Here is a 25,321-nt window from a genome sequence, read left to right as displayed (position 1 = left end):
GATGGGTTGTTCTACTTGTTGCTGTTGGGGTTAGGGTTGGGCTGTTACACCTTGTATTATAGTTATTGTGGTACATCCCAGTCAGGCTCCGCCTCCTGGGAGAGGTATAAAGGTCACCGCTCTGTCTGGGACCCCTCAGTCTGGGATCGTGTATATAATTAGTAGCTTCGTTGTAACAGCAAATAAAATTGATGCGCGTTATCACACACGAGGCTTGAGATGCTCAGGAAATAAAGGCTTTTATTTGCTGTTACAACGAAGCTACTAATTATATACACGATCCCAGACTGAGGGGTCCCAGACAGAGCGGTGACCTTTATACCTCTCCCAGGAGGCGGAGCCCGACTGGGATGTACCACAATAACTATAATACAAGGTGTAACAGCCCAACCCTAACCCCAACAGCAACAAGTAGAACAACCCATCCCTAACCCCAACAGCAACATATATACATACTCGTAGTACTGGCCAGACCCTGGCTCAGTACTATCTAGTGGGAACCAACAATGGTTCACCACACTTATACACATATCAACCCAGTTTGCTCTGCTCCTGCATCACTGTCAGGGATCTTTGCTAACTTTTTTTTTACGGAACAAAAGAGTTTAAAATGATTGAAGTCATGGCTGGCTATGACTCAAACAAAAAAATTATCTGACATTCAGTACAGCTGCCACCTCATCGTCTCTGAAGAGAGATTAATGATTGCTGTGACTGCCTTCAGTGAGATCATGAGTAAGACAGAGGGACATCCGGCCCATCGACTCTGCTGTGCCATTCAATGAGATCATGACCGATTTGATATAAACCTCAACTCCACTTTCCCGCCTTATCCCCATAGCTCTCGATTCTCTGACTGATTAAAAATCTGTCTGTCTCAGCCTGGAACATTCTCAGTGACCCAGCCTCTACAGCCCTCTGCGGTAAAGAATTCCACTGATTCACTCCCCTCAGAGAGAAGACCATAAGACCATAAGACCATAAGACATAGGAGCGGAAGTAAGGCCATTCGGCCCATCGAGTCCACTCCACCATTCAATCATGGTTGATTTCAACTCCATTTACCCGCTCTCTCCCCGTAGCCCTTAATTCCTCGAGAAATCAAGATAAGAAGAAATTCCTCCTGAACTGTCTTAAATAGTGACCCCCTTACTCTGAGATGATGCCCTCTGATCCTAGACTCTCCCACAAGGGGAAACATCCTCTCAACATCGACCCCGTCGATCCCCTGCGAATCCTACATGACTCAATAAGGTCGCCTCTCATTCTTCTAAACTCTACTGACTACAGACCCAACCTACTCAACCTCTCCTCATAAGAAAATCCCTCCATACCTGGGATCAACCTAGCGAACCTTCCTTGGACTGCCTCCAATACCAGTATATCTGCTGTGTACTCTGCTTCCCAGAGACATGGCTCACTCCTGCTTCATCGGACTGTGCCCTACAACCAGAGGCTTCTCAGTCCACAGAATGGACTGTCCAGTGCCCTCAGGCAAGGCTCGGGGATGTGGGGTCTGCTTCCTAATCAACACCTCGTAGTGCCCAGACGTAGCAACACAGGCGAGTTTCTGCTCCCTGGACCTAGAATACCTGACGCTGAAATGCCGCCCTACTACCTTCCGCGGGAGTTCACCTCTGTTATCCTGATGGCAGTTTACATCCCACCCCATGCGGACATGAAGACTGCACTGGACGAAATAAAGACCACTACAAACAGCCTTGAGATGAAACATCCCGTGGCCTTGTTCATCATGGCCGGGGACTTCAATCAGGCCAAGCTCAAGAGTGTACTACCAAAGTACCACCAACATGGCTCCTGTTCCACCAGAGGTCCAAACATCCTCGACCACTGCTACACAAATATCAAACATGCCGACCGCTCTATCGCCAGCCCACACTTTGACAAATCAGACCACAAGTCTGCGCTCCTGCTCCCGACTACAAGCAAAAACTGAAGCGGGAGAATCCATCAAAGAAAGTGCAATGTTGGTCTGAGGAGTCGATGATCTCCTACGGGGCTGCTTGGAGTCAGTGGACTGGTCAGTATTTAAAAACTCTGCGACCAGCCTGAACGAGTACGCCACTACAGTAACTGACTTCATTAGTAAGTGTGTAGAAGACTGTGCGCCAAAGAAGCAAATCCGCGTGTTTCCCAACCAGAAACCATGGATGAACAGGGATATCGACTGCCTGCTGAAGTCCAGGTTTGAGGCATTCAAGTCAGGCGATCCTGACCTGTACAAGAAAGCCAGATATGATCTAAGGAGATCCATCAAATATGCCAAAAGACAATACTGGACCAAGCTAGGGTCCCAGGCTAACCACACAGACCCCCATTGACTATGGTAAGGTCTGCAAGACATAACAGGCTACAAGATGAAGGCAGGTAAAATCACCGGCTCCAACGCACCCCTCCCTGATGATCTCAATGCATTCTACACCCGTTTTGAGCAAGAGGTCAGCGAGAGCATGCCCTCCACCCTCGAAGCCTCAGATGAACCTGTATCTGGGGTCACCACTGCAGATGAAAGAGCAACCTTCTCGAAGTTCAACCCATGGAAAGCGACCGGTCCGGATGGGGTACCCGGACGAGCACTCAGATCCTGCGCGGATCAGCTGGCGGGGGTATTCACAGACATCTTCAACCTCTCTTTACAACAATTTGAGGGTCCCTATCTGCTTCAAGAAGATGACCATCATCCTGGTACCAGAGAAAAGCCAGGCAGCCTTAATGACTATTGTCCAATGGTTCTGACATCCATCATTATGAAGTGCTTCGAAAGGTTAGTCATGTAATATACTTGGATTTCAATACCAGTCTCCCAGATTGCCTGGATCCACTCCAGTTTGCCTGTCGCTGCAACAGGTCCACAGCAGACCCTGCACTCACCCTGGAACACCAAGATAATAAAGACACATACGTCAGATTCCGATTGTTGTAGGTAAAATAATATCTTTGAGACTATTCATGAGTCAAAGTACAGTGGCTTTATTACAAAAGCTTTTGGGAGAAGCAGGTTCTTAAAAGCGGTCTGCCAAACTTCTCCCTGAATACAAATAAGTGTGGGTATTTATACATCATGGTTCCCAGCCCCAGTCACGACGCAGTCCCCGGTTCCCAACACGACCCGCGGTTCGTCCGGCGGCTTCAGTCATGACGCAGTTTCTCCCTTGAAGTAACTTGTGTGGTTGCGGCTGTCCCAGCAGGATTCCTCCTTTCAAACAGCCGTTATCGCGCTTTAACATCTGCAGCGGTTTAGCTATGTTTAGCTAGCAGCTAGCACACAAGCCTGCACAAACAGGTAAGGTTTACAATGTCCTTGCACAGATTCTAGGTACAAAATTCATTAACCCTTTCCCTTCTTCACCTATTTATCGACTATGGCTCAGTCCTCAACACCATTATTCTGACAAAACTCATCTCCGAACTCCTGGGGCTTGGCTCCTCCCTCTGCAACTGGATTCTAGACTTCCTAACCCACAGACCACAATCGGTAAGGATAGGCAACAACATCTCCACGATTATCCTCAACACCGGTGCCCACAAGGCTATGTCCTCAACCCCTTACTAGAAGGCATACGGCATGCTTGCCTTCATAGGCCGGGACATTGAGTTAAAAAATTGACAAGTCATGTTGCAGCTTTACAGAATCTTAGTTAGGCCGCGCTTGGAATATAGTGTTCAATTCTGGTCGCCACACTACCAGAAGGACGTGGAGGCTTTGGAGAGGGTACAGAAAAGATTTACCAGGATGTTGCCTGGTATGGAGGGCATTAGCTATGAGGAGAGGTTGGAGAAACTTGGTTTGTTCTCACTGGAATGACGGAGCTTGAGGGGCGACCTGATAGAAGTCTACAAGATTATGAGAGGCACGGACAGAGTGGATAGTCAGAAGCTTTTTCCCAGGGTGGAAGAGTCAATTACTAGGGGGCACAGATTTAAGGTGCAGGGGCAAGGTGTAAAGCAGATGTATGAGGCAGATGTTTTACACAGAGAGTGGTGGGTGCATGGAACTCGTTGCCAGGGGAGGTAGTGGAAGCAGATACGGTAGTGACTTTTAAGGGGCGTCTTGACAAATACATGAATAGGATGGGAATAGAGGGATATGGTCCCTGGAAGGGTAGGGGGTTTTAGTTCAGTTGGGCAGCATGGTCGGTGCAGGCTTGGAGGACCGAAGGGCCTGTTTCTGTGCTGTAATTTTCTTTGTTCTTTGTTCTCTATACTCCTTATACACCTATGACTTTGTGGCCAAATTCCCCTCCAACTTGATTTTCAAGTTTGCTGATGACATCACCGTAGTGGGTCGGATCTCAAACAATGACGAGACAGAGTACAGGAATGAGATAGAGTATCTGGTGAACTGGTGTGACGACAATAATCTCTCCCTCAATGTCAACAAAACAAAGGAGATTGTCATCGACTTCAGGAAGTGTAGTGGAGAACATGCCCCTGTCTACGTCAACGAGGACAAAGTAGAAAGGGTCGAAAGCTTCAAGCTTTTAGGTGTCCAGATCACCAACAATCTGTCCTGGTTCCCCCATGCCGACACTATAGTTAAGAAAGCCCACCAACGCCCCTACTTTCTCAGAAGACTAAGGAAATTTGGCATGTCAGCTACAACTCTCACCAACTTCTACGGATGCATCATAGAAAGCATTCTTTCTGGTTGTATCACAGCTTGGTATGGCTCCTACTCTGCCCAAGACCGCAAGAAACTACAAAAGGTTGTGAATGTAGCCCAGTCCATCACACAAACCAGGCTCCCATCCATTGACACAGTCTACACTTCCCGGTGCCTTGACAAAGCAGCCAGCATAATTAAGGACCCCACGCACTCCGGATATTCTCTCTTCCACCTTCTTCCGTTGGAAAAAAGATACAAAAGTCTGGGTCACGTACCAACCGATTCAAGAACAGCTTCTTCCCTGATGCTGTCAGGTTTTTGAATGGACTTACCTTGCATTAAGTTGATCTTTCTCTACCCTAGCTATGACTGTAACACTACATTCTGCTCTCTTTCATTTCCTTCTCTATGAACGGTATGCTTTGTCTGTATAGCGCGCAAGAAACAATACTTTTCACTCTATGTTAATACATGTGACAATAATAAATCAAATCAAAATCTTTTCTTAGATAAGGAAACCAAAACTATTCACAGTATTGCAGATGTGGTTTAATTGGTGCCTTGCATAATTTTAGCAAGACTTCCCTATTTTTATATTCCATTCCCTTTGAAAGAAAGGCCAACATTCCATTTCCCTTCCCTATTACCGGACGAACTTGCATGCTAGCTTTTTGTGATTTATGCACAAGATCCCCCAAATCTCTGTGCTGCAGCTTTCTGCAGTCTTTCTCCATTTAAATAAAATTCACTCTTTTTTCTTCCTTCCAAAGTGCAAAGCATCACATTTTCCCACAATATATTCCATTTGCCAAGTTTTTCCCACTCACCTAACCTGTCCATATCCCTCTGTAGTATCTTTGTGTCATCCTCACCTATTCTTCCCACCTATTTTTGTGTCATCTGCAAACTTGCCAATAGTACATTCAGTTCCTTCGTCTAAGTCAATATATATTGTAAATAATTGTGGCCCCAGCATTGATCCCTGTGGCATTCCACCAGTTACAGATTGCTCCTGAAATTCTCCTCTTATCCCAACTCTCTGTCTTCTGTCAGTTAACCAATCCTCTATCCATGCTAATATACTATCCCCAACACCATGGACTCTTAACCTATTAAGTATCCTTTTGTGCAATACCTTATCGCAGTGGTTCCCAACTTTTTAAATGTCATCGTACACCTTTACACTGTTAAAAAATGTTAAGGTACACCTCCTATTTTCTCTGACTTCCTCCTTGACTGGGAGCTTGCTTTTTAACTTCTCTGTCTCTCTCTCAGGGCTTTTGCACACTTTTTGGGATTTTGCGTTTTGTGCGGGCACATGGGGACCTTTATCTTCAGCTCCAAGTCCCATTGGTCAATGCGCATGGGCCTGACCAACATTAAAAATCCAAACTGCGCACGTGCGGCTCTTTCCCAGTCAGTGCATGCGCAGGAGGCCCAAGATTCATCGGGCATTGTAGGTGCCGACCACAGAGCTGAAGACAAAGGTTAGGTTTAGTTTAATTACATGAATTTTGAATCATTTTGAATGTTTTTGTGGCACACTTGGGGGGTCTTCATGGCACACCAGTGTCCACGGCACACTGGTTGGGAACCACTCCATTATCAAATGCTTTTTGGAAATCCAAGTATATTACATCTACTGGTTCCCCAGTACCACCTCAAAGAATTTGAATAAATTAGTCAGGCATGATTTCCCCTTTGTGAAGCCATGCTGACTCTGCCTGAGTGCATGATGTGTTTTATAATTACTCCAGCGAGATCCATGAGGTGGGCCTCTTGGAGTATGAGCTCCCGGATTGAGGAAATGATTGCCTGCCCAACCAGGGAGTCTCACCTGTGTATATATTGAGGAATGTCAGGGTTACTGGCACTCTGGATTCTGACTTTGTATCTGAAGCACTCTTAGGGGTTTTAAATAAAGGGAATCTAGTGAAGGGATTGTGGTGGACCTCAGTTGTGCCTTTGTCCTATATGGATCACCGTTGTGTGTGTTTGTCATACCTGGACACATCCCCTTCCAGTTTGGTTCCTCCCCTCGGCACCTACTATAAAGGTGGCTGTCTCCTCCCCCTTGTTCAGTCCAGGTTGGTTATTTGTTGGGATCTGCTCCTGATTCTGTTGTGAATAAAAGCCTACACTTATATTGGCACACCGGTAGTCTTTTGCCTTATTGATAGCGCATCAGGGATACCAGCCTCTGAGGAGTTATTTCATATTTCTAAATGCTCTGCTATTACATCCTTTATAACAGACTCTAACATTTTCCCAGTGACAGAGGTTAAGCTCACTGGCCTATAGTTCCCTGTTTTTTGTCTCTCTCCCTTTTTTAAATAAGAGTGTTACATTAGCAGCTTTCCAATCCTCTGGGAATTTTCCAGAATTTATGGATTCTTGGAAGATTATTACCAGCGCATCCACTATCTCTGTAGCTACTTCCTTTAATATCTTGGGATGCAACCCATCAGGTCCAGGGGACTTATTGGTCTTTAGCCCCAGTAGTTTCCCGAGTACTTTTCTCTAGTGCGAGTTATTGTATTTATTTCCTCCCTACCTCTGTCCCTTGATTATTTAGTATTTTTGGAATGTTATTAGTGTTTTCTACCATGAAGACTGACAGAAAGTATTTATTTAACTCCTCTGCAGGTCCATTGCGTGGACCTGCAGAGTTTCACTGGCTGTCTTGTCTGGAGACAATACACATCTTTTTAGCCTGTCTTGATGCTCTCTCCACTCCCATTGTTTTGTTTCCTAAAGACTGGATTAGTTGTAAGTATTCGCATTCCAACCATTATTCATGTAAATTGAGTCTGTGTCTTTATAAGTTCTGTTTGTGAACAGAATTCCCACTCACCTGAAGAAGGGGCTTAGAGCCTCGAAAGCTTGTGTGGCTTTTGCTACCAAATAAACCTGTTGGACTTTAACCTGGTGTTGTTAAACTTCTTACTGTGTTTACCCCAGTCCAACGCCGGCATCTCCACATCATGATTTCCTAGTTCCCCATTATTATTTCCCCAGTCTCACTCTCTAAGGAGTCTATATTCACTTTGGCCTCTCTCTTCGTTTTTATATATTTAAAGAAGCTCTCACTGTCCATTTTTATCTTACTTGTTAGTTTCCCTCATAGTTTATTTTCTGCCTCTATTATTTTTCTGGTCATCTTTTGTTGGTTTTTAAAACTTTCCCAATCCTCTGGCTTACCATTAATCTTTGCCACTTTGTATGTTTTTCCTTTCAGTTTAACACTATCCTTAACTTCCTTGGTTAACCATGGTGGATTTATCCCCTTCCTGTAATACTTCTTCCTCACTGGGATAGATCTTTGTTGTGATTCATGAACTTTTTTCATAAATGTCTGCCATTGCTAATCAACCATCTTTTCTGCTAAACTCCTTTCCCAGTCCACTCCAGAAAACTCTGCCCTCATTCCTTTGTAATTATCCTTATTTAAGTTTAGCACAGTTGTTTCTGGCATGAGTTTCTCTCTCTCAAACTAAATACTAAATTCTACCATGTTATGGTCACTGTTTCCTCGTGAATCTTTCACTCGGAGATTGTTTATCAAACCTGCCTCATTACACATAACCAAAACCAAAACAGCCTGATCCCTGGTTGGATCCACAACATATTGTTTTAGGAAACTGTCCTGAAACTGTTCCTTGGTCTGCTTCTGCCCCCAATGACCTGTGGACATAGTAAGGGAAACAAAATACCTCCCCTACTTCTCTTAAACTCCCACACAAACTAAAACTCCAGATTTCCACTCTCTGCAGCTAGCAATCGTTAATGGTTGTAACATTACCAACCTCAAGAATCTAGACTAAGGAAAATACATTCTTTGTCCAAGCTGAAGTGGACAGGTGTGATCACATGACTCCCAACTCCACTTCCAAAGCTGATAGAACCTGTAATATTGCTTTGTGCAACTGCAATGGAGACTACCATCGGCCATCTAGCAAGCAGTAGTTCAGAACCCGAGTCCTGTCCAGCTTTGACTGCCTAGCCCCACTTACACTGTTTGTACTGGAACTTCTGTACCAGCATCTGCAAGAATAATTTACTCCATGAGTCTACGCCATCGTGGAAGTTATCTGAAATGGAGAAATGAATTATCCAGCATCAGTTTTGAACCTGCTTCCGCTGTAAAAGAATACACCACTGGAGTTTGATTTGAGATCCTGGGCTCCCATAAAACCACAATTTTTTAACCTGTGGTTTTTGTCCTTTTTTCTATTCATTCATGGGACATGGGTGTTGCTGGCCAGCATTTATTGCCCATCCCTAGTTGCCCTTGAGAAGGTGGTGGTGAGCTGCCTTCTTGAATCGCTGCAGTCCATGTTCTGTGGGTTGACCCACAATGCCGTTAGGGAGGGAATTCCAGGATTTTGACCCAGCGACTGCGAAAGAACGGCAATATATTTCCAAGTCAGGATGATGAGTGGCTTGGAGGGGAACTTCCAGGTGGTGGTGTTCCCATGTATCTGCTGCCCTTGTCCTATCGGTGGAAGTGGTTGTGGATTTGAAAGATGCTGTCTAAGGATCTTTGGTGAAGTTGTAGCTAGTACACACTGCTACTACTGAGCTCCATCAGTTTGCTCATGACTGCTTCCCGAGTGATGGTAATTTTAAGGATCTTTAGTGAATTGCTGCAGCGATGCTCGCCCCTCAAAGAACATAGAACAAAGACAATTACAGCGCAGGAACAGGCCCTTCGGCCCTCCAAGCCTGCACCGACCATGCTGCCCGACTGAACTAAAACCCCCTACTCTTCCAGGGACCATATCCCTCTATTCCCATCCTATTCATGTATTTGTCAAGACGCCCCTTAAAAGTCACTACTGTATCCACTTCCACTACCTCCCCCGGCAACAAGTTCCAGGCACCCACTACTCTCTGTGTAAAAAATCTGCCTCGTACATCTCCTTTAAACCTTGCCCCTCGCAGCTTAAACCTATGCCCCTAGTAATTGACTCTTCCACCCTGGGAAAAAGCTTCTGACTATCCACTCTGTCCGTGCCTCTCATAATCTTGTAGACTTCTATTAGGTCTCCCCTCAACCTCTGTCGTTCCAGTGAGAACAAACCAAGTTTCTCCAACCTCTCCTCATAGCTAATGCCCTCCATACCAGGCAACATCCTGGTAAATCTTTTCTGTACCCTCTCCAGGGCCTCCACATCCTTCTGGTAGTGTGGCGACCAGAATTGAACACTATATTCCAAGTGCGGCCTAACTAAGGTTCTATAAAGCTGCAACATGACTTGCCAATTTTTAAACTCAATGCCCCAGCCTATGAAGGCAAGCATGCCGTATGCCTTCTTGACTACCTTCTCCACCTGCATTGCCACTTTCAGTGACCTGTGTACCTGTACACCCAGATCCCTTTGCCTATCAATACTCTTAAGGGTTCTGCCATTTACTGTATATGTCCTATCTGTATTAGACCTTCCAAAATGCATTACCTCACATTTGTCTGGATTAAACTCCATCTGCCATCTCTCCAACCAAGTCTCCCACTGATCTACATCCTGCTGTATCCTCTGATGGTCCTCATCGCTATCCGCAAATCCACCAACCTTTGTGTCGTCCGCAAACTTACTAATCAATCCAGTTACATTTTCCTCCAAATCATTTATATATATTACAAACAGCAAAGGTCCCAGCGCTGATTCCTGAGGAACACCACTTGTCACAGCCCTCCATTCAGAAACGCACCCTTCCACTGATACCCTCTGTCTTCTTTGACCGAGATGTGGAGATGCTGGCGTTGGACTGGGGTAAACACAGTAAGAAGTCTCACAACATCAGGTTAAAGTCCAACAGGTTTATTTGGTAGCACAAGCCACAAGCTTTCGGAGCACTGCTCCTTCATCAGGTAAGTGGGAGTTCTGTTCACAAACAGGGCATATAAAGACACAAACTCAATTTACAAAATAATGATTGGAATGCGAGTCTTTACAGCTAATCAAGTCTTAAAGATACAGACAATGTGAGTGGAGAGAGGGTTAAGCACAGGTTAAAGAGGTGTGTATTGTCTCCAGACAGGACAGTTAGTGAGATTTTGCAAGCCCAGGCAAGTCTTGGGGGTTACAGATGGTGTGACATGAACCCAAGATCCCGGATGAGGCCGTCCTCATGTGTGCGGAACTTGGCTATCAGTCTCTGCTCAGCGACTCTGCGTTGTCATGTGTCATGAAGGCCGCCTTGGAGAACGCTTACCCGAAGATCAGAGGCTGAATGCCGGTGACCGCTGAAGTGTTTCCCAACAGGAAGAGAACACTCTTGCCTGGTGATTATCGAGCGGTGTTCATTCATCCGTTGTTGTAGCGTCTGCATGGTCTCCCTGGTACGCTGCAGGAAAGGACATCCTTTCCTGCAGCGTATCAGGTAGACAACGTTGGCCGAGTTGCAAGAGTATGTACTGTGTACCTGGTGGATGGTGTTCTCACGTGAGATGATGGCATTGTGTCGATGATCCGGCACGTCTTGCAGAGGTTGCTGTGGCAGGATTGTGTGGTGTCGTGGTCACTGTTCTCCTGAAGGCTGGGTAGTTTGCTGCGGACAATGGTCTGTTTGAGGTTGTGCAGTTGTTTGAAGGCAAGAAGTGGGGGTATGGGGATGGCCTTGGTGAGATGTTCGTCTTCATCAATGACATGTTGAAGGCTCTGGAGATGTCGTAGCTTCTCCGCTCCGGGGAAGTACTGGACGACGAAGGGTACTCTGTCCGCCGTGTCCCGTGTTTGTCTTCTGAGGAGGTCGGTGCGGTTTTTCGCTGTGGTGCGTTGGAACTGTCGATCGATGAGTCGAGTGCCATATCCTGTTCTTATGAGGGCATCTTTCAGCACCTGGAGGTGTCTGTTGCAATCCTCCTCATCTGAGCAGATCCTGTGTATTCGGACGGCATGTCCGTAGGGAATGGCTTCTTTAACGTGTTTAGGGTGGAAGCTGGAGAAGTGGAGCATCGTGAGGTTATCAGTGGGCTTGCGGTACAGTGAGGTGCTGAGGTGACCGCCCTTAATGGAGATGCGTGTGTCCAAGAATGCAACCGATTCCGGAGAGTAGTCCATGGTGAGTCTGATGGTGGGATGGAACTTGTTGATGTCATCATATAGTTGTTTCAGTGATTGTTCACCATGAGTCCAAAGGAAGAAAATGTCATCGATGTATCTAGTGTATAGCATCGATTGAAGGTCCTGTGCGGTGAAGAGGTCTTGTTTGAACCTGTGCATGAAGATGTTGGCATATTGAGGTGAAAATTTGGTCCCCATAGTTGTTCCGTGTGTCTGGATGAAGAACTGGTTGTTGAAGGTGAATACACTGTGGTCCAGGATGAAGCGGATGAGTTGTAAAATTGCATCTGGAAACTGGCAGTTGTCAGCGTTGAGTACTGACCGAGCCAGTTTTGTATCCACCTTGCCAGCTCACCTCTGATCCCATGCAACTTCACCTTCTGCACCAGTCTGCCATGAGGGACCTTGTCAAAGGCCTTACTGAAGTCCATGTAGACAACATCCACTGCCCTACCCTCATCAATCATCTTCGTCACTTCCTCGAAAAACTCGATCAAGTTCGTGAGACACGACCTCCCCTTCACAAAATCATGTTGCCTCTCATTAATACGTCCATTTATTTCCAAGTGGGAATAAATCCTGTCTTGAAGAATCCTCTCCAATAATTTCCCTACCACTGATGTAAGGCTCACCGGCCTCTAATTACCTGGATTATTCTTGCTCCCCTTCTTAAACAAAGGAACAACATTGGTTATTCTCCAATCCTCTGGGACCTCCCCTTTAGTCAGTGAGGATACAAAGATTTCTCTCAAGGCCCCAGCAATTTCCTCCCTTGCCTCTCTCAGTATTCTGGGGTATATCCCATCAGGCCCTGGGGACTTGTCTACCTTAATATTTCTCAAGAACCCCAATACCTCCTCCTTTTTGATCTCAACATGGCTCAAACTATCTACACATCCTTTCCCAGACTCATCATCCACCAAGTCCTTCTCTTTGGTGAATACTGACACAAAGTACTCATTTAATACCTCGCCCATTTCCTCTGGCTCCACACATAGATTCCCTCCCTTGTCCTTGAGTGGGCCAACCCTCTCCCTGGCAACCCTCTTGCTCTTTATATATGTATAAAAAGCCTTGGGATTTTCCTTAATCCTGTTGGCCAATGCTTTTTCGTGACCCCTTTTAGCCTTCCTTACTCCTTGCTTAAGTTTCTACTTTCCTTGTATTCCACACTTGCTTCGTGTGCTCCCAGCCTCCTAGCTTTGACAAATGCTTCCTTTTTCTCTTTGACGAGGCTCACAATATCTCTCGTTATCCAAGGTACCCAAAACTCGCCATACATATCCTTCATCCTTACAGGAATGTGCCGGTCCTGAATCCCTATCAACTTACACTTGAAAGCCTCCCACATGCCAGATGTTGATTTGCCCTCAAACATCTGCTGCCAATCTACACTCTTCAGTCCCTGCCTAACATTGTTGTAATTAGCCTTCCCCCAATTTAGCACCTTCACTTGAGGACTACACTTATCTTTATCCATCAGTACCTTAAAGTTTACTGAATTGTGGTCACCATTCCCGAACTGCTCCCCCACTGAAACATCGACCACCTGGCCGGGCTCATTCCCCAATACCAGGTCCAGTGTGGCCCCTTCCCTAGTTGAACTATCTACATACTGTTTCAGGAAGCCCTCCTGGATGCTCCTTACAAACTCTGCCCCATCCACGCCCCTAGCACTCAGTGAGTCCCAGTCAATATAGGGGAAGTTAAAATCTCCCACCACAACAACCCTGTTACTTTTACACCTTGCCAAAATCTGCCTACATATCTGTTCCTCTATCACCTGCTGGCAATTGGGTGGCCTATAGTAAACCCCCAACATTGTGACTTCACCTTTCCTATTCCTGAGCTCTACCCATATTGCCTCGCTGTATGAGCCCTCCGAGGTGTCCTCCCGGAGAACAGCTGTGATATTCTCCTTAACCAGTAGTGCAACTCCCCCACCCCTTTTACATCCCCCTCTATTCCGCCTGAAACATCTGTATCCTGGAATGTTAAGCTGCCAATCCTGTCCTTCCCTTAACCAAGTCTCTGTAATGGCAACAACATCATAGTTCCAAGTACTAATCCAAGCTCCAAGTTCATCTGCCTTACCTGTTACACTTCTCGCATTGAAAAAAATGCACTTCAGTCCACCAGACCCTCTCTGATTAGCAATCCCACCCTGCCTGCTGTTTCTCTGAGTCTTACTGGCCCTACTCTCTGGTTCCTCTTCAGCTAATTCACCTTTGCTTTGGTTCCCACCCCTCTGCCAAACTAGTTTAAATCCTCCCGTGTGACACTAGCAAACCTCCCGGCCAGAATATTTATGCCCTTTCAGTTTAGATGCAATCCGTCCTTCTTGTACAGGTCCCATCTGCTCCGGAAGAGACCCCAATGGTCCAGATATCTGAAACCCTCCCTCCTGCACCAGCTGTTTAGCCACATGTTGAGCTGCGCTATCTTCCTATTCCCAGCCTCACTGGCACGTGGCACAGGGAGTAATCCTGAGATTACAGCCCTAGAGGTCCTGCTTTTTAACTTTCTACCTAACTTCCTAAACTGCTGTTGCAGGACCTCATCACTCTTCCTGCCTATGTCGTTAGTACCAATATGTACCACAGCCTCTGGCTGTTCACCCTCTCCCTTCAGAATGCTTTCTGTCCGTTCAGAGACATCCTGGACCCTGGCACCAGGGAGGCAACATACCATCCTGGAGTCTCCGCCAACACTCCGGTCATGGGGGGACCTTTTCCGCCACTTTGCAATTGGCCTGGGGTTGATTGGAGGCAGGACCAGAACTGGGCGTGTGAAGCAGATTGGAAATCTTTGCTTCCAAAATGTGCGCCGTAAATTATAATTTAAATAGAAACAGATTCAAAGTGCGTCAGTGCAGAGGGATTTTTTGATTTGATTTGATTCGATTTTTTATTGTCACATGTATTAGCATACAGTGAAAAGTAGTGTTTCTTGTGCGCTATACAGAGCATACCGTTCATAGAGAAGGAAAGGAGAGAATGCAGAATGTAGTGTTGCAGTCATAGCGAGGGTGTAGAGAAAGATCAACTTAATGCAAGGCAGGTCCATTCAAAAGTCTGACAGCAGCAGGGAAGAAGTTGGCACTGGCATAGGCTCCTACTCCTGAGATGGCCCAGGTGCTTCCTGACAATTCTGCCCTGCACTTGAACCTTCTCAGACATTGGTCCCGTTTTCCCGTTCTGATCTCCGGGACCTAACAGAGGCCGGCCCCGAAGTTCCTCACGCGGGTCACCGGGTTTGAACGTTCCTTCTGTCCTCGCAGAATCATAGTTCTTCTTTTCATTCTCTTGTTGGGACTCTACCCTCCCTGCCAGGTTTGGAAAAAGATAGCTTAATGAAGCCTCTGTCCGATTAACAATTCTGCTGCAGTGATTCCTGTCGTTGTGCAAGTGGTAGTCCGATAGTCGAATAAAAATCATGCTAGTTTGGTCTCTATGGACACTGCAGGTTCCTTTTTCATCCTGAGCCTAAAAGTCAGCACCGCCTGTTCAGCAACTCATTCAATGAGGGGTGATAGGGTGCTGTCCGAATGTGTTTGATTCCATTGGGAAGCATGAAGGTCTGAAACTCGGTGCGAGTAAAGGCAATGGCAGCGTCAGAGACCCGGACTTCAGGTATCCCATACGCGCAGAAACCTGGTCACAGTTTCTCAATAGTAGCAACGACAAGTGGTGGAACCCATGCAATGTATCGCCAACCATTTGGGGTGCACATCGACCATAATTAAGAACACAGAACCTAGAAGACCCGAAGATGTCCACATACACTCACACCCACTGCCGACCAGGTGACTCCCATGGATGTAGTAAAGTTTATTTATTAGTCACAAGTGAGGCTTACATTAACACTGCAATGAAGTTATTGTGAAAATCCCCTAGTCGCCACAGTCCTGCGCCTGTTCGGGTCAATGCACCCTAACCAGCACGTCTTTCAGAATGTGGAAGGAAACCGGAGCACCCGGATGAAACCCACGAAGACACGGGGAGAACGTGCAAACTCCATACAGACAGTGACCCAAGCCGGGAATCGAACCTGGGTCCTGGCGCTGTGAGGCAGCAGTGCCAACCACTGTGCTACCGTGCCGTGAAGGGGGAGTTTTTGATTTTCTTTGCACTTTCTGAACAAGTCAGTAATGGCTGCATCGAGACAAAGCCACTAGACGTAGCTCCTGCCTTGCATTTTCATCTTTGAAACTGCAGGGCGGCCATTAAAATCAGATGTTGCCCCGCCACCCCCCCCCAGGTGAGTCACATGACTAAGAGTTGCGAATGTATAAAATAACCAGTTATTGCTCTAACAATTCTCCCTGCAGCCATTCCACAGTAAGAAGTCTCACAACACTAGGTTAAAGTTCAACAGGTTTATTTGGTAGCACAAGCTTTCATATATAGACACAAACACAAATTACAAGATAATTATTATTAAATAAAGCTGTTGGACTTTAACCTGGTGTTGTGAGGCTTCTTACTGTGCTTACCCCAGTCCAACGCCAGCATCTCCACATCAAGGCCATTCCATAGCCCAGCAACATCCACATACAGAACCCAGGGTGGGGACTTTCTGTGTGTCTCTCTCTCAGGGGGATTTGTGTCTGTATCTCTGGAAGTAAAGGTGGTGGTTGCTTCTGTGCAATTGTTCCCTGGGTGTGTGTTTGGCTGGGGGAAGAGGGGGGTTTCAGCGTCTCTGTCCCCAGGAGGGAGGGTAATTTAAGTCCTTTTGTCCATAGGAAGGCGGGGGGTCACATTCCCTGACCCTGGAGGGCAATTTGTATCTCTGGTAGGTGGGTGGGGAGATTCTTTGTCCCCGCCCTCGGGGGGGGGAGGTGGTGAGGAGGATCCGTGTCTCCGCCCCCGGGTGGGGGGGGGAGTTGGGGAGCGTCTGTGTCTCTGCCCCGGGGGGGGTGGGGGTGGGGAGAGTCTGTAACTCCGCCCCGGGGGGGGGTGGGGAGAGTCTGTGTCTCCGCCCCGGGAGGGGTGGGGAGAGTCTGTGTCTCTGCCCCGGGGGGGGGGAATTAGTGTCTCTTCCGCTTTTTCTTGGCATTTCCTGGTTCCGGGTCACGTGCCCCGAGAGTATCCAAACTGCAGATCATGTGACCAGTCACCTGACCCCGTTCAGCGTTACCTTCACCCCGGAGCGGCGGAGGTGAGTCCCAGAGCCGGAGATAGTGGGCATCCCCTTCCCCAAACCCAAAGAGAGAATAAACTGGACCCAGAGCTAAAATAGAGAGAAAATATCACCATCCAAACCCAGTAACTGAGTGTTTGATGGGGACAGTGTAGAGGGAGCTTTACTCTGTATCTAACCCCGTGCTGTACCTGTCCTGGGAGTGTTTGATGGGGACAGTGTAGAGGGAGCTTTACTCTGTATCTAACCCCGTGCTGTACCTGTCCTGGGAGTGTTTGATGGGGACAGTGTAGAGGGAACTTTACTCTGTATCGAACCCCGTGCTGTACCTGTCCTGGGAGTGTTTGATGGGGGACAGTGTAGAGGGAGCTTTACTCTGTATCTAACCCGGTGCTGTACCTGTCCTGGGAGTGTTTGATGGGGACAGTGTAGAGGGAGCTTTATTCTGTATCTAACCCTATGCTGTACCTGTCCTGGGAGTGTTTGATGGGGGACAGTGTAGAGGGAGCTTTACTCTGTATCTAACCCCGTGCTGTACCTGTCCTGGGAGTGTTTGATGGGGACTGTGTAGAGGGAGCTTTACTCTGTATCTAACCCGGGCTGTACTTCTATTAACATCATTGGAAGAGATGATCTGGTCATTATTATGTTGCTGTTCTTGGAATCTTGCTAAGTGCCGGGTGGCTGTTGTGTTTTCTTTGTAGGAATTTTTGAGAGTATTTCCTGAGGAAAGTTTTTGTGAAATGAAGTTCAGGCAGCTGTTGTGGAATGCTTTACTTTTGCAGTGAGTCCCAGGGCTGGCAAGCAGTTTCCCATTGAACCGTCAAAATGAAACATCAAAGAGGGACGTTCAGCCCATCCCGTCCATATCCTCCCAAAAATGCCCTGGTGCCCTTTCTAATCCACGTTCCTGCACATGGGGGGCCTCAGGGGTTGGGGCCCTTGTTATTCGTTCATTATATAAATGATTCGGATGTGAATGTACAAGGCATGGTTAGTAAGTTTGCGGATGCTACTAAATTAGGAGGTGTTGTAGAAAGCGAAGCAGGTTATCAACAATTACAGAGGGATCTTGATCAGTTAGGGAAGTGGGCCGAGAATTGGCAAATAAGTTCCAATACGGATAACTGTGAGGTGTTGCATTTTGGAAAGTCAAACCAGGTTAAGACTTGCACAGTGAATGGTCGGGCCCTGGGGAGTGTTGAGGAACTGAGGGACCTCGGAGTACAAGTACATAGTTCATTGAAAGTGGCGTCATAGGTAAACAGAATGATGAAGAAGGTGTTTAGCACATTGGCCTTCATCAGTCAGGGCATTGAGTACCGGAGTTGGGACATTATGTTACAGTTCTATAAGTCATTGGTGAGGCCACACTTGGAGTATTGTGCACAGTTTTGATCACCCTGTTATAGGAAAGACATTGATAAACTGGAAAGAGTGCAGAGAAGATTTATGAGGATGTTGCCAGGACTACTGGGCCTGAGTTACAGGGAGAGGCTGGCCAGGCTAGAGCTTTATTCCTTGGAATGTAGGAGAATGAGGGGTTTTGATTTGATTTATTGTTGTCACATGTATTAACATACAGTGAAAAGTATTGTTTCTTGCGTGCTATACAGACAAATCATACCGTTCATAGAGAAGGAAAGGAGAGAGTGCAGAATGTAGTGTTAGAGTCATAGCTAGGGTGTAGAGAAAGATCAACTTAATGCAGGGTAGGTCCATTCAAAAGTCTGACAGCAGCAGGGAAGAAGCTGTTCTTGAGTCGGTTGGTACGTGACCTCAGACTTTTGTATCTTTTTTCCGACGGAAGAAGATGGAAGAGAGAATGTCCGGGGTGCATGGGGTCCTTAATTATGCTGGCTGCTTTGCTGAGGCAGCGGGAAGTCTAGACAGAGTCAGTGAATGGGAGGCTGGTTTGTGAGATGGATTGGGCTACATTCACGATCGTTTGTAGTTCCTTGCGGTCTTGGGCAGAGTAGGAGCCATACCAAGCTGTGATACAAACAGAAAGAATGCTTTCTATGGTGCATCTGTAAAGGTTGGTGAGAGTTGTAGCTGACATGCCAAATTTCCTTAGTCCTCTGAGAAAGTAGAGGCGTTGGTGGGCTTTCTTAACTATAGTGTCGGCATGGGGGGACCAGGATAGGTTGTTGGTGATCTTATTGAGGTGTATAAAATCATGAGTGGCACAAATAGGATGAATGCACATCGTTGTTTTCCCAGGGAAGGGCGATTGAAACCTAGAGAGCACAGGTTAAAGGTGAGAGGGGAAAGATTTAAAAGGGACCTGAAGGGGCAACTTCTTCATGCAGAGGGTGATGCGTGTATGGAATGAGCTGCCAGAGAAAGTGGTTGATGTAGGTTCAATAGCAACATTTAAAAGGCATTTGGATAAGTATGTGGATGGGAAAGGATTAGAGGGATATGGGCCAAAGGTGGGCAATTGGGACTAGCTGGGAGGGCAGCATGGTTGGCATGGAGCGGTTGGGCTGAAGGGCCTGTTTCCGTGCTGTATTGCTCTAAGACTCTACATGGCCCATTCCCTCCAACTTCCAGCACTTAAATGATCTGATTCTCTGTGAATCTGACTGTTGTTGTGTGTTACAGGTTGGCCTGTATTGGCCAGGCACTGATTGTGGGTCAGCTAATGGCCCTGCGATACAAGCAGGTGTGCTGTGAGGATGGAGTGCCGTGTTGCTGCTGTGGAGAAGGATTTGGGCATCGACCGGAAGCAGCTGGTGGTTGGAGAAAGCTGCCAGATTGTGGCGTTTGTGCCGGTGAAGTGGCTGACCAGCCTGAAGGAGAGGAAGACATTGCTTAGCTCCTGCCCCAGGCCCGAGGGGCTGAGTGAGGCTGAGATCACAACCTTCCTCCAGCCCTCTGTGGACAAGCTCCCCGCTGGCTGGACTCGAATCTCCATCCAGACTCTGAGGAAGAGTCGGCTAGCCTATCACATCTCGCACACACCCAGCTCCCCCACCCGCTGCGCTGAAGAGGCAGCGAGAGTGGGAGCAGAGCTGGATTTGGACTCGCTCTGCGGTTTCATGCAGCATGTTGCTGAGCAGAATTACAGAAACCTGTGGCGTAAGGCGCATCGTCAGTATGGCAGGCCCCACACAGACAGCACAGAGAGACCAAGGACCTCTGCCCTCCAGTCCGTGAAGCAGTCACTCAGCAGGTTGCTGGGCTGCAGCTTTCTGCACATTGGCAGCGATTCCTCACTCAATAAAGAGGCGGCACCTTCACCACCTGACAGTCAAGGGCCCCATCCCAATCTCCTTCCTGCTGACGCCTTGCTGGAATCAGCCCACTTCCTGTATGTCATCCAGCCCTTCTCTCGTTACTCCCTGCGTGACGTTGTATCTTACAGCCCTGCCAAACTCGCGAGCAGCCACGCCAAGGTGCTCTTTATTCTCTTCCAGGTGCTGCAGGCTATGCGAGCCTGTCACCGCGAGGGATTGACATGTGGCAGCCTGGCCCTGAATCACCTGCTGGTGGATGAAAGACTGTGCACCCAGCTCCAGCTCAGCCTCTGTGACTATGAGAGGCCCGAGTGTGCGGAGCTGAGCGGGGGTGAGGCTGGCCAGGAGGGCAGTGAGCAAGCAGCCAGCACTGAGCACCAGCTGCCGGCTCTCTGCACTGACTGGGTTCATGGGAGAATCAGCAACTTCAGCTACCTGATGGGGCTGAACCGGTTGGCAGGTCGGAGAGACGGCGATCCCAACTACCACCCTGTCCTCCCCTGGGTGGTGGATTTCACCGTCCCTTACGGAAAGTTCCGGGACCTTCGCAAATCGAAATTCCGCCTGAACAAGGGAGACAAGCAGCTGGATTTTACCTACGAAATGACGCAGGAAGCGTTTGTGACTGGCGGGCAAGCCGGTGAGGCTCTCCACGTTCCTCATCACATCTCTGACATCCTCTCCGATATCACCTACTATGTTTACAAAGCTCGGAGGACTCCCCGCTCCGTGCTCTGCAGTCACGTCCGATCCCAGTGGGAACCCAACGAGTATCCGGCAAGTATGGAGCGGATGCAATCCTGGACTCCGGATGAGTGTATCCCAGAGTTCTACACTGATCCCACTATCTTCCAGTCCATCCACCCTGACATGCCGGACTTGGACATTCCAAACTGGTGTGCTTCCTACCAGGATTTCATTGACATTCACCGGGAGCTGCTGGAATCAAAGGAAGTCTCCCTCAATCTCCACCACTGGATCGACCTGACGTTTGGATACAAACTGACGGGGAAGGAAGCGGTTAAGGCGAAGAATGTGTGCTTACACCTGGTGGACAGTCACAGTCACCTGACCAGTTATGGGGTGGTTCAACTGTTTGACCGCCCACACCCTCAGCGACTGGCAGGGGGCAGCTACGCCCCTCCTGAGGCCCCTGTCATCACTCAAAACCTGAAGGGGGTGGCAGAGCGGCACTCCGAGATGCGGGCAGCTGGCCTGATTAACGGGATAGTTCCAGAGACGGCGGGCTCCGAGGGGGCTTGGCCACTGGGAGAGGATTCCAGAGATCGTTTGAAGGAGGAGGATTTGGAGGAGGGTACGGAAGCACTGGATTCTCTTGCAGCCTCTGATAAACCCTCGGAGCAGTTGTCTCCTGCCGCGGTCAGTAATCTATCGACGGCCGATCCTCGGGTTTCGGCTAACAAAGTGAATCGTAACCGAGGGATGGCTGATCCAGATCTGCGAGACGCCAGGGTCTCCCTCCCTGAGGGTTTTAATCCACTGCAGGCTTTAGAGGATCTGGAAAAGCATCATAACTTCCTGGTGCGAGGCTTGTACAGTGAGCTGCCAGAGAGAAGCTTCACAAATCTGACTCCACACCTCTCCTTCTCTCAGTTTGTGCAGAGGGATATGCAAGCATTCGGAGTCCTCACTGCTGAAATCTTCTTTGCCCAGAGGCTGAAAGCCCTCGCGCAGGACGCTTCATTCTTGGATCGTTTCCTGACTGTGCGGAAACTGTGTGTCCACCACCTGAAGGAGATTGCAGCCCCTCTTCAACATGCTGCATTGACACTACTGCAACTTGGCAGGAGCTGTGAGGAGTTACTGGAGGCAGGAGTGCACGGCGATCAAATCAACCTGTTTGAATACTTGCCTGTCTTTGAGGGGTTACCTCCCTCCAGCCCAGCACAGCTGCTCAGTCCCTCTTGCCCCATCATCCCGTTCCCTCTTTATTTCAACTCTCTCCATCAGTTTGTCTGCAGTTACTATTCGCACTGGGCAGAGAATGTTGAACAAGGGCGTGACTTTGTCTTCTCTCTCTGGCAGCAATTGGATAAACTGCTGGAGAAGATACAACCCGAGGGGCTGGAGATTCTTCTGCCCTTCATTCTTGGGCTGATGTCCAACGATTTGACTGCCGTCTATGCTGCCTGGTATTTCTTTGAGCCGATTTCCCGGGCTTTAGGACCTCGCAATGCTTACCGCTATCTCCTGAAGCCTCTGGTTGGGGTCTACGAGAAGCCTGGCTACCTCTGTGGCCGTTTCTACCTCTACACTGATTGTTTCATCGTTCAGTTAATCGTACGGTTGGGCCTCCAGCCTTTCCTCAACAGCCTCCTGCCTCATATCCTCCAGGTCCTGACTGGGCAGGAAGGGGCTGAGGACAGTCGGGTGCTGGGGGTAGTTGCCGATGATGAGGAAGCGGTCTCTGATAGTCCTGACTCCTACAGCAGCAGTGAGCTGAAGGGCACGGCAGAACATCGATCCTCCAGCTTTGTGGACTTCTCCTCGGGTATCAGCTTCAGTGACCAAGCAGAGCTGACTGAGAATGAGGACTTCCAGAACGGAATCTTCCTGAGCGAGCGGGAGCAGGAGTCTGTCAGCCTGGGCAAACTGAGTGACAAGAGCAGCAACAGCGACACCTCAGCTGAGGATCGTGGCACAGACTCCGACTCCAAAGAAAGGCTGAGCCTTCGTTCGGTGGACAGTAATCAGGATCTCAAACTGCCCGAGAACATCCTGCAGCCCGGGGATCCGGAAGATGATGAGGAAGGAGAGGCCGTCCCAGAACCAGCTGACTTTTGCTCTTCACCTGCTTCTGATCCCAGGGAGAGCGAAGCCCTCCCCAAGGGGGAGAGTCTGGAGGAGGAGGATGAGGAAGAGGAGGAGCTGAGTGAGGGCAAAGAACAGAAGATATTGCTGGGTGAGTGGGGGGGCTGGGGGCGCGCTGGGTGAGTGGGGGGCTGGGGGCGCGCTGGGTGAGTGGGGGGCTGGGGGCGCGCTGGGTGAGTGGGGGGGCTGGGGGCGCGCTGGGTGAGTGGGGGGCTGGGGGCACGCTGGGTGAGTGGGGGGCTGGGGGCACGCTGGGTGAGTGGGGGGCTGGGGGCACGCTGGGTGAGTGGGGGGCTGGGGGCGCGCTGGGTGAGTGGGGGGCTGGGGGCGCGCTGGGTGAGTGGGGGGCTGGGGGCGCGCTGGGTGAGTGGGGGGCTGGGGGCGCGCTGGGTGAGTGGGGGGCTGGGGGCGCGCTGGGTGAGTGGGGGCTGGGGGCGCCCTGGGTGAGTGGGGGGCTGGGGGCGCGCTGGGTGAGTGGGGGGCTGGGGGCGCGCTGGGTGAGTGGGGGGCTGGGGGCGCGCTGGGTGAGTGGGGGGCTGGGGGCGCGCTGGGTGAGTGGGGGGCTGGGGGCGCGCTGGGTGAGTGGGGGGCTGGGGGCGCGCTGGGTGAGTGGGGGGCTGGGGGCGCGCTGGGTGAGTGGGGGGCTGGGGGCGCGCTGGGTGAGTGGGGGGCTGGGGGCGCGCTGGGTGAGTGGGGGGGCTGGGGGCGCGCTGGGTGAGTGGGGGGGCTGGGGGCGCGCTGGGTGAGTGGGGGGGCTGGGGGCGCGCTGGGTGAGTGGGGGGGCTGGGGGCGCGCTGGGTGAGTGGGGGGGCTGGGGGCGCGCTGGGTGAGTGGGGGGGGGGTGCTGGGTGAGTGGGGGGGGGCGCTGGGTGAGTGGGGGGCTGGGGGCGCGCTGGGTGAGTGGGGGGGCTGGGGGCGCGCTGGGTGAGTGGGGGGGCTGGGGGCGCGCTGGGTGAGTGGGGGGGCTGGGGGCGCGCTGGGTGAGTGGGGGGGGGTGCTGGGTGAGTGGGGGGGGGCGCTGGGTGAGTGGGGGGCTCGGGGGGCGGGGGGGGCTGCTGGACTCTGTTTTTAAAAAAATCCTGAACACTGTTCCAATCAGATTTGAGAATTCCCATCTCCTCTTACTCCCCTTCCCCCGCTATCCAGGATTTGTATTTGGGGGGGGGGGGTCTCGTGCGCAGGAGGGTGGGGGTGTTTAGGGTACAGGGAGTGAGTGTGGGGGGGAGGGTGGGGGTGTTCTGTCTGTGTGTGTGTGTGTTAGTGTGCGTGGGAGGGTGGGGGTGTTCTGTCTGTGTGTTTCTCAGTGTGAACAAAGTACAATACAGCACAGGAACAGGCCCTTCAGCCCTCCAAGCACTGATCATGTGTTCCTAACTAGACCATCCGTTTGTATCCCTCTATTCGCAGTCTGTTCATATGGCTATCTAGATAAGTCTTAAACGATCCCAGCGTGTCTGCCTCAACCACCTTGCTTGGTAGTGCATTCCAGGCCCCCACCACCCTCTGTGTAAAATACATCCCCCGCATATCTGTATTGAACCTTGCCCCCCTTACCTTGAACTTGTGACCCCTTGTGTCATTTCTGACCTGGGAAAAAGCTTCCAACTGTTCACCCTATCTATGCCCTTCATAATTTTATAAACTTCTATTAGGTCGCTCCTCAACCTCCGTCTTTCCAGGGAGAACAACCCCAGTTTACTCAATCTCTCCTCATAACTAAGACCCTCCATACCAGGCAACATCCTGGTAAACCTTTTCTGCACTCTCTCCAAAGCCTCCACGTCCTTCTGGTAGTGTGGCGACCAGAACTGGACGCAGTATTCCAAATGTGGCCTAACCAACGTTCTATATAACTGCAACATCATATGCCAACTTTTATATTCTATGCCCCGTCCAATAAAGGCCATATGCCTTCTTCACCACCTTTTCCACCTGTGCTGCCACCTTTAAGGATCTGTGGGCTTGTACACCCAGATCCCTCTGTGTGTCTATACTCCTGATGGTTCTACCATTTATTGTATAACTCCCCCCTGCATTAGATCTATCGAAATGCACCACTTCACATTTATCTGGATTAAATTCCATCTGCCATTTCTCCGCCCAATTTTCCAGCCTATCTATATCCTGCTGTATTCTCTGACAATGTTCATCACTATCCACAACTCCAGCAATCTTTGTGTCGTCCGCAAACTTACTGATCTGCCTGTAGCTGACTGATTTCTGTCTGGTGCAGACACTGCGTGTAAGACAGTGAAATGGTTGACAGCGAAGCTGGGGCCGACTCTCAGCTCCCGACATGTCGTCCGCAACCTCCTCCGGCTTCTCGTCAGCTGCTACTTTGGTAAGTTACCCTTTCCGATCCAATCCCATTTCGCGGCTGCTTAATGGACAATGAGGTTATTGGGTTAAAT

General features: G+C 49.4%; 1 protein-coding gene across 2 annotated transcripts in view; it reads left to right on the top strand.

The window, feature by feature from the left end:
* wdr81 (WD repeat domain 81) overlaps positions 1-25,321 on the top strand; it is a 44,702-nt gene that overhangs the window by 3,028 nt on the left and 16,353 nt on the right. The window contains exons 1-3 of one of the 2 annotated variants that reach the window (XM_078204896.1): positions 16,720-16,854; positions 19,444-23,001; positions 25,144-25,251. In XM_078204896.1, the coding sequence (XP_078061022.1) occupies positions 19,518-23,001; positions 25,144-25,251 (3,592 nt within the window). In that variant the 5' untranslated portion in view covers positions 16,720-16,854; positions 19,444-19,517. Of the gene's footprint in view, positions 1-16,719; positions 16,855-19,443; positions 23,002-25,143; positions 25,252-25,321 lie in introns of those variants that run through there. The other variant, XM_078204897.1, reaches the window with a different exon arrangement.

Source organism: Mustelus asterias, unplaced genomic scaffold (genome assembly GCF_964213995.1).
Source record: "Mustelus asterias unplaced genomic scaffold, sMusAst1.hap1.1 HAP1_SCAFFOLD_499, whole genome shotgun sequence".
NCBI lineage: Eukaryota > Metazoa > Chordata > Chondrichthyes > Carcharhiniformes > Triakidae > Mustelus > Mustelus asterias.
Note: the sequence above shows the minus strand (reverse complement) of the source record. Positions and strands in the feature narration are given on the sequence as shown.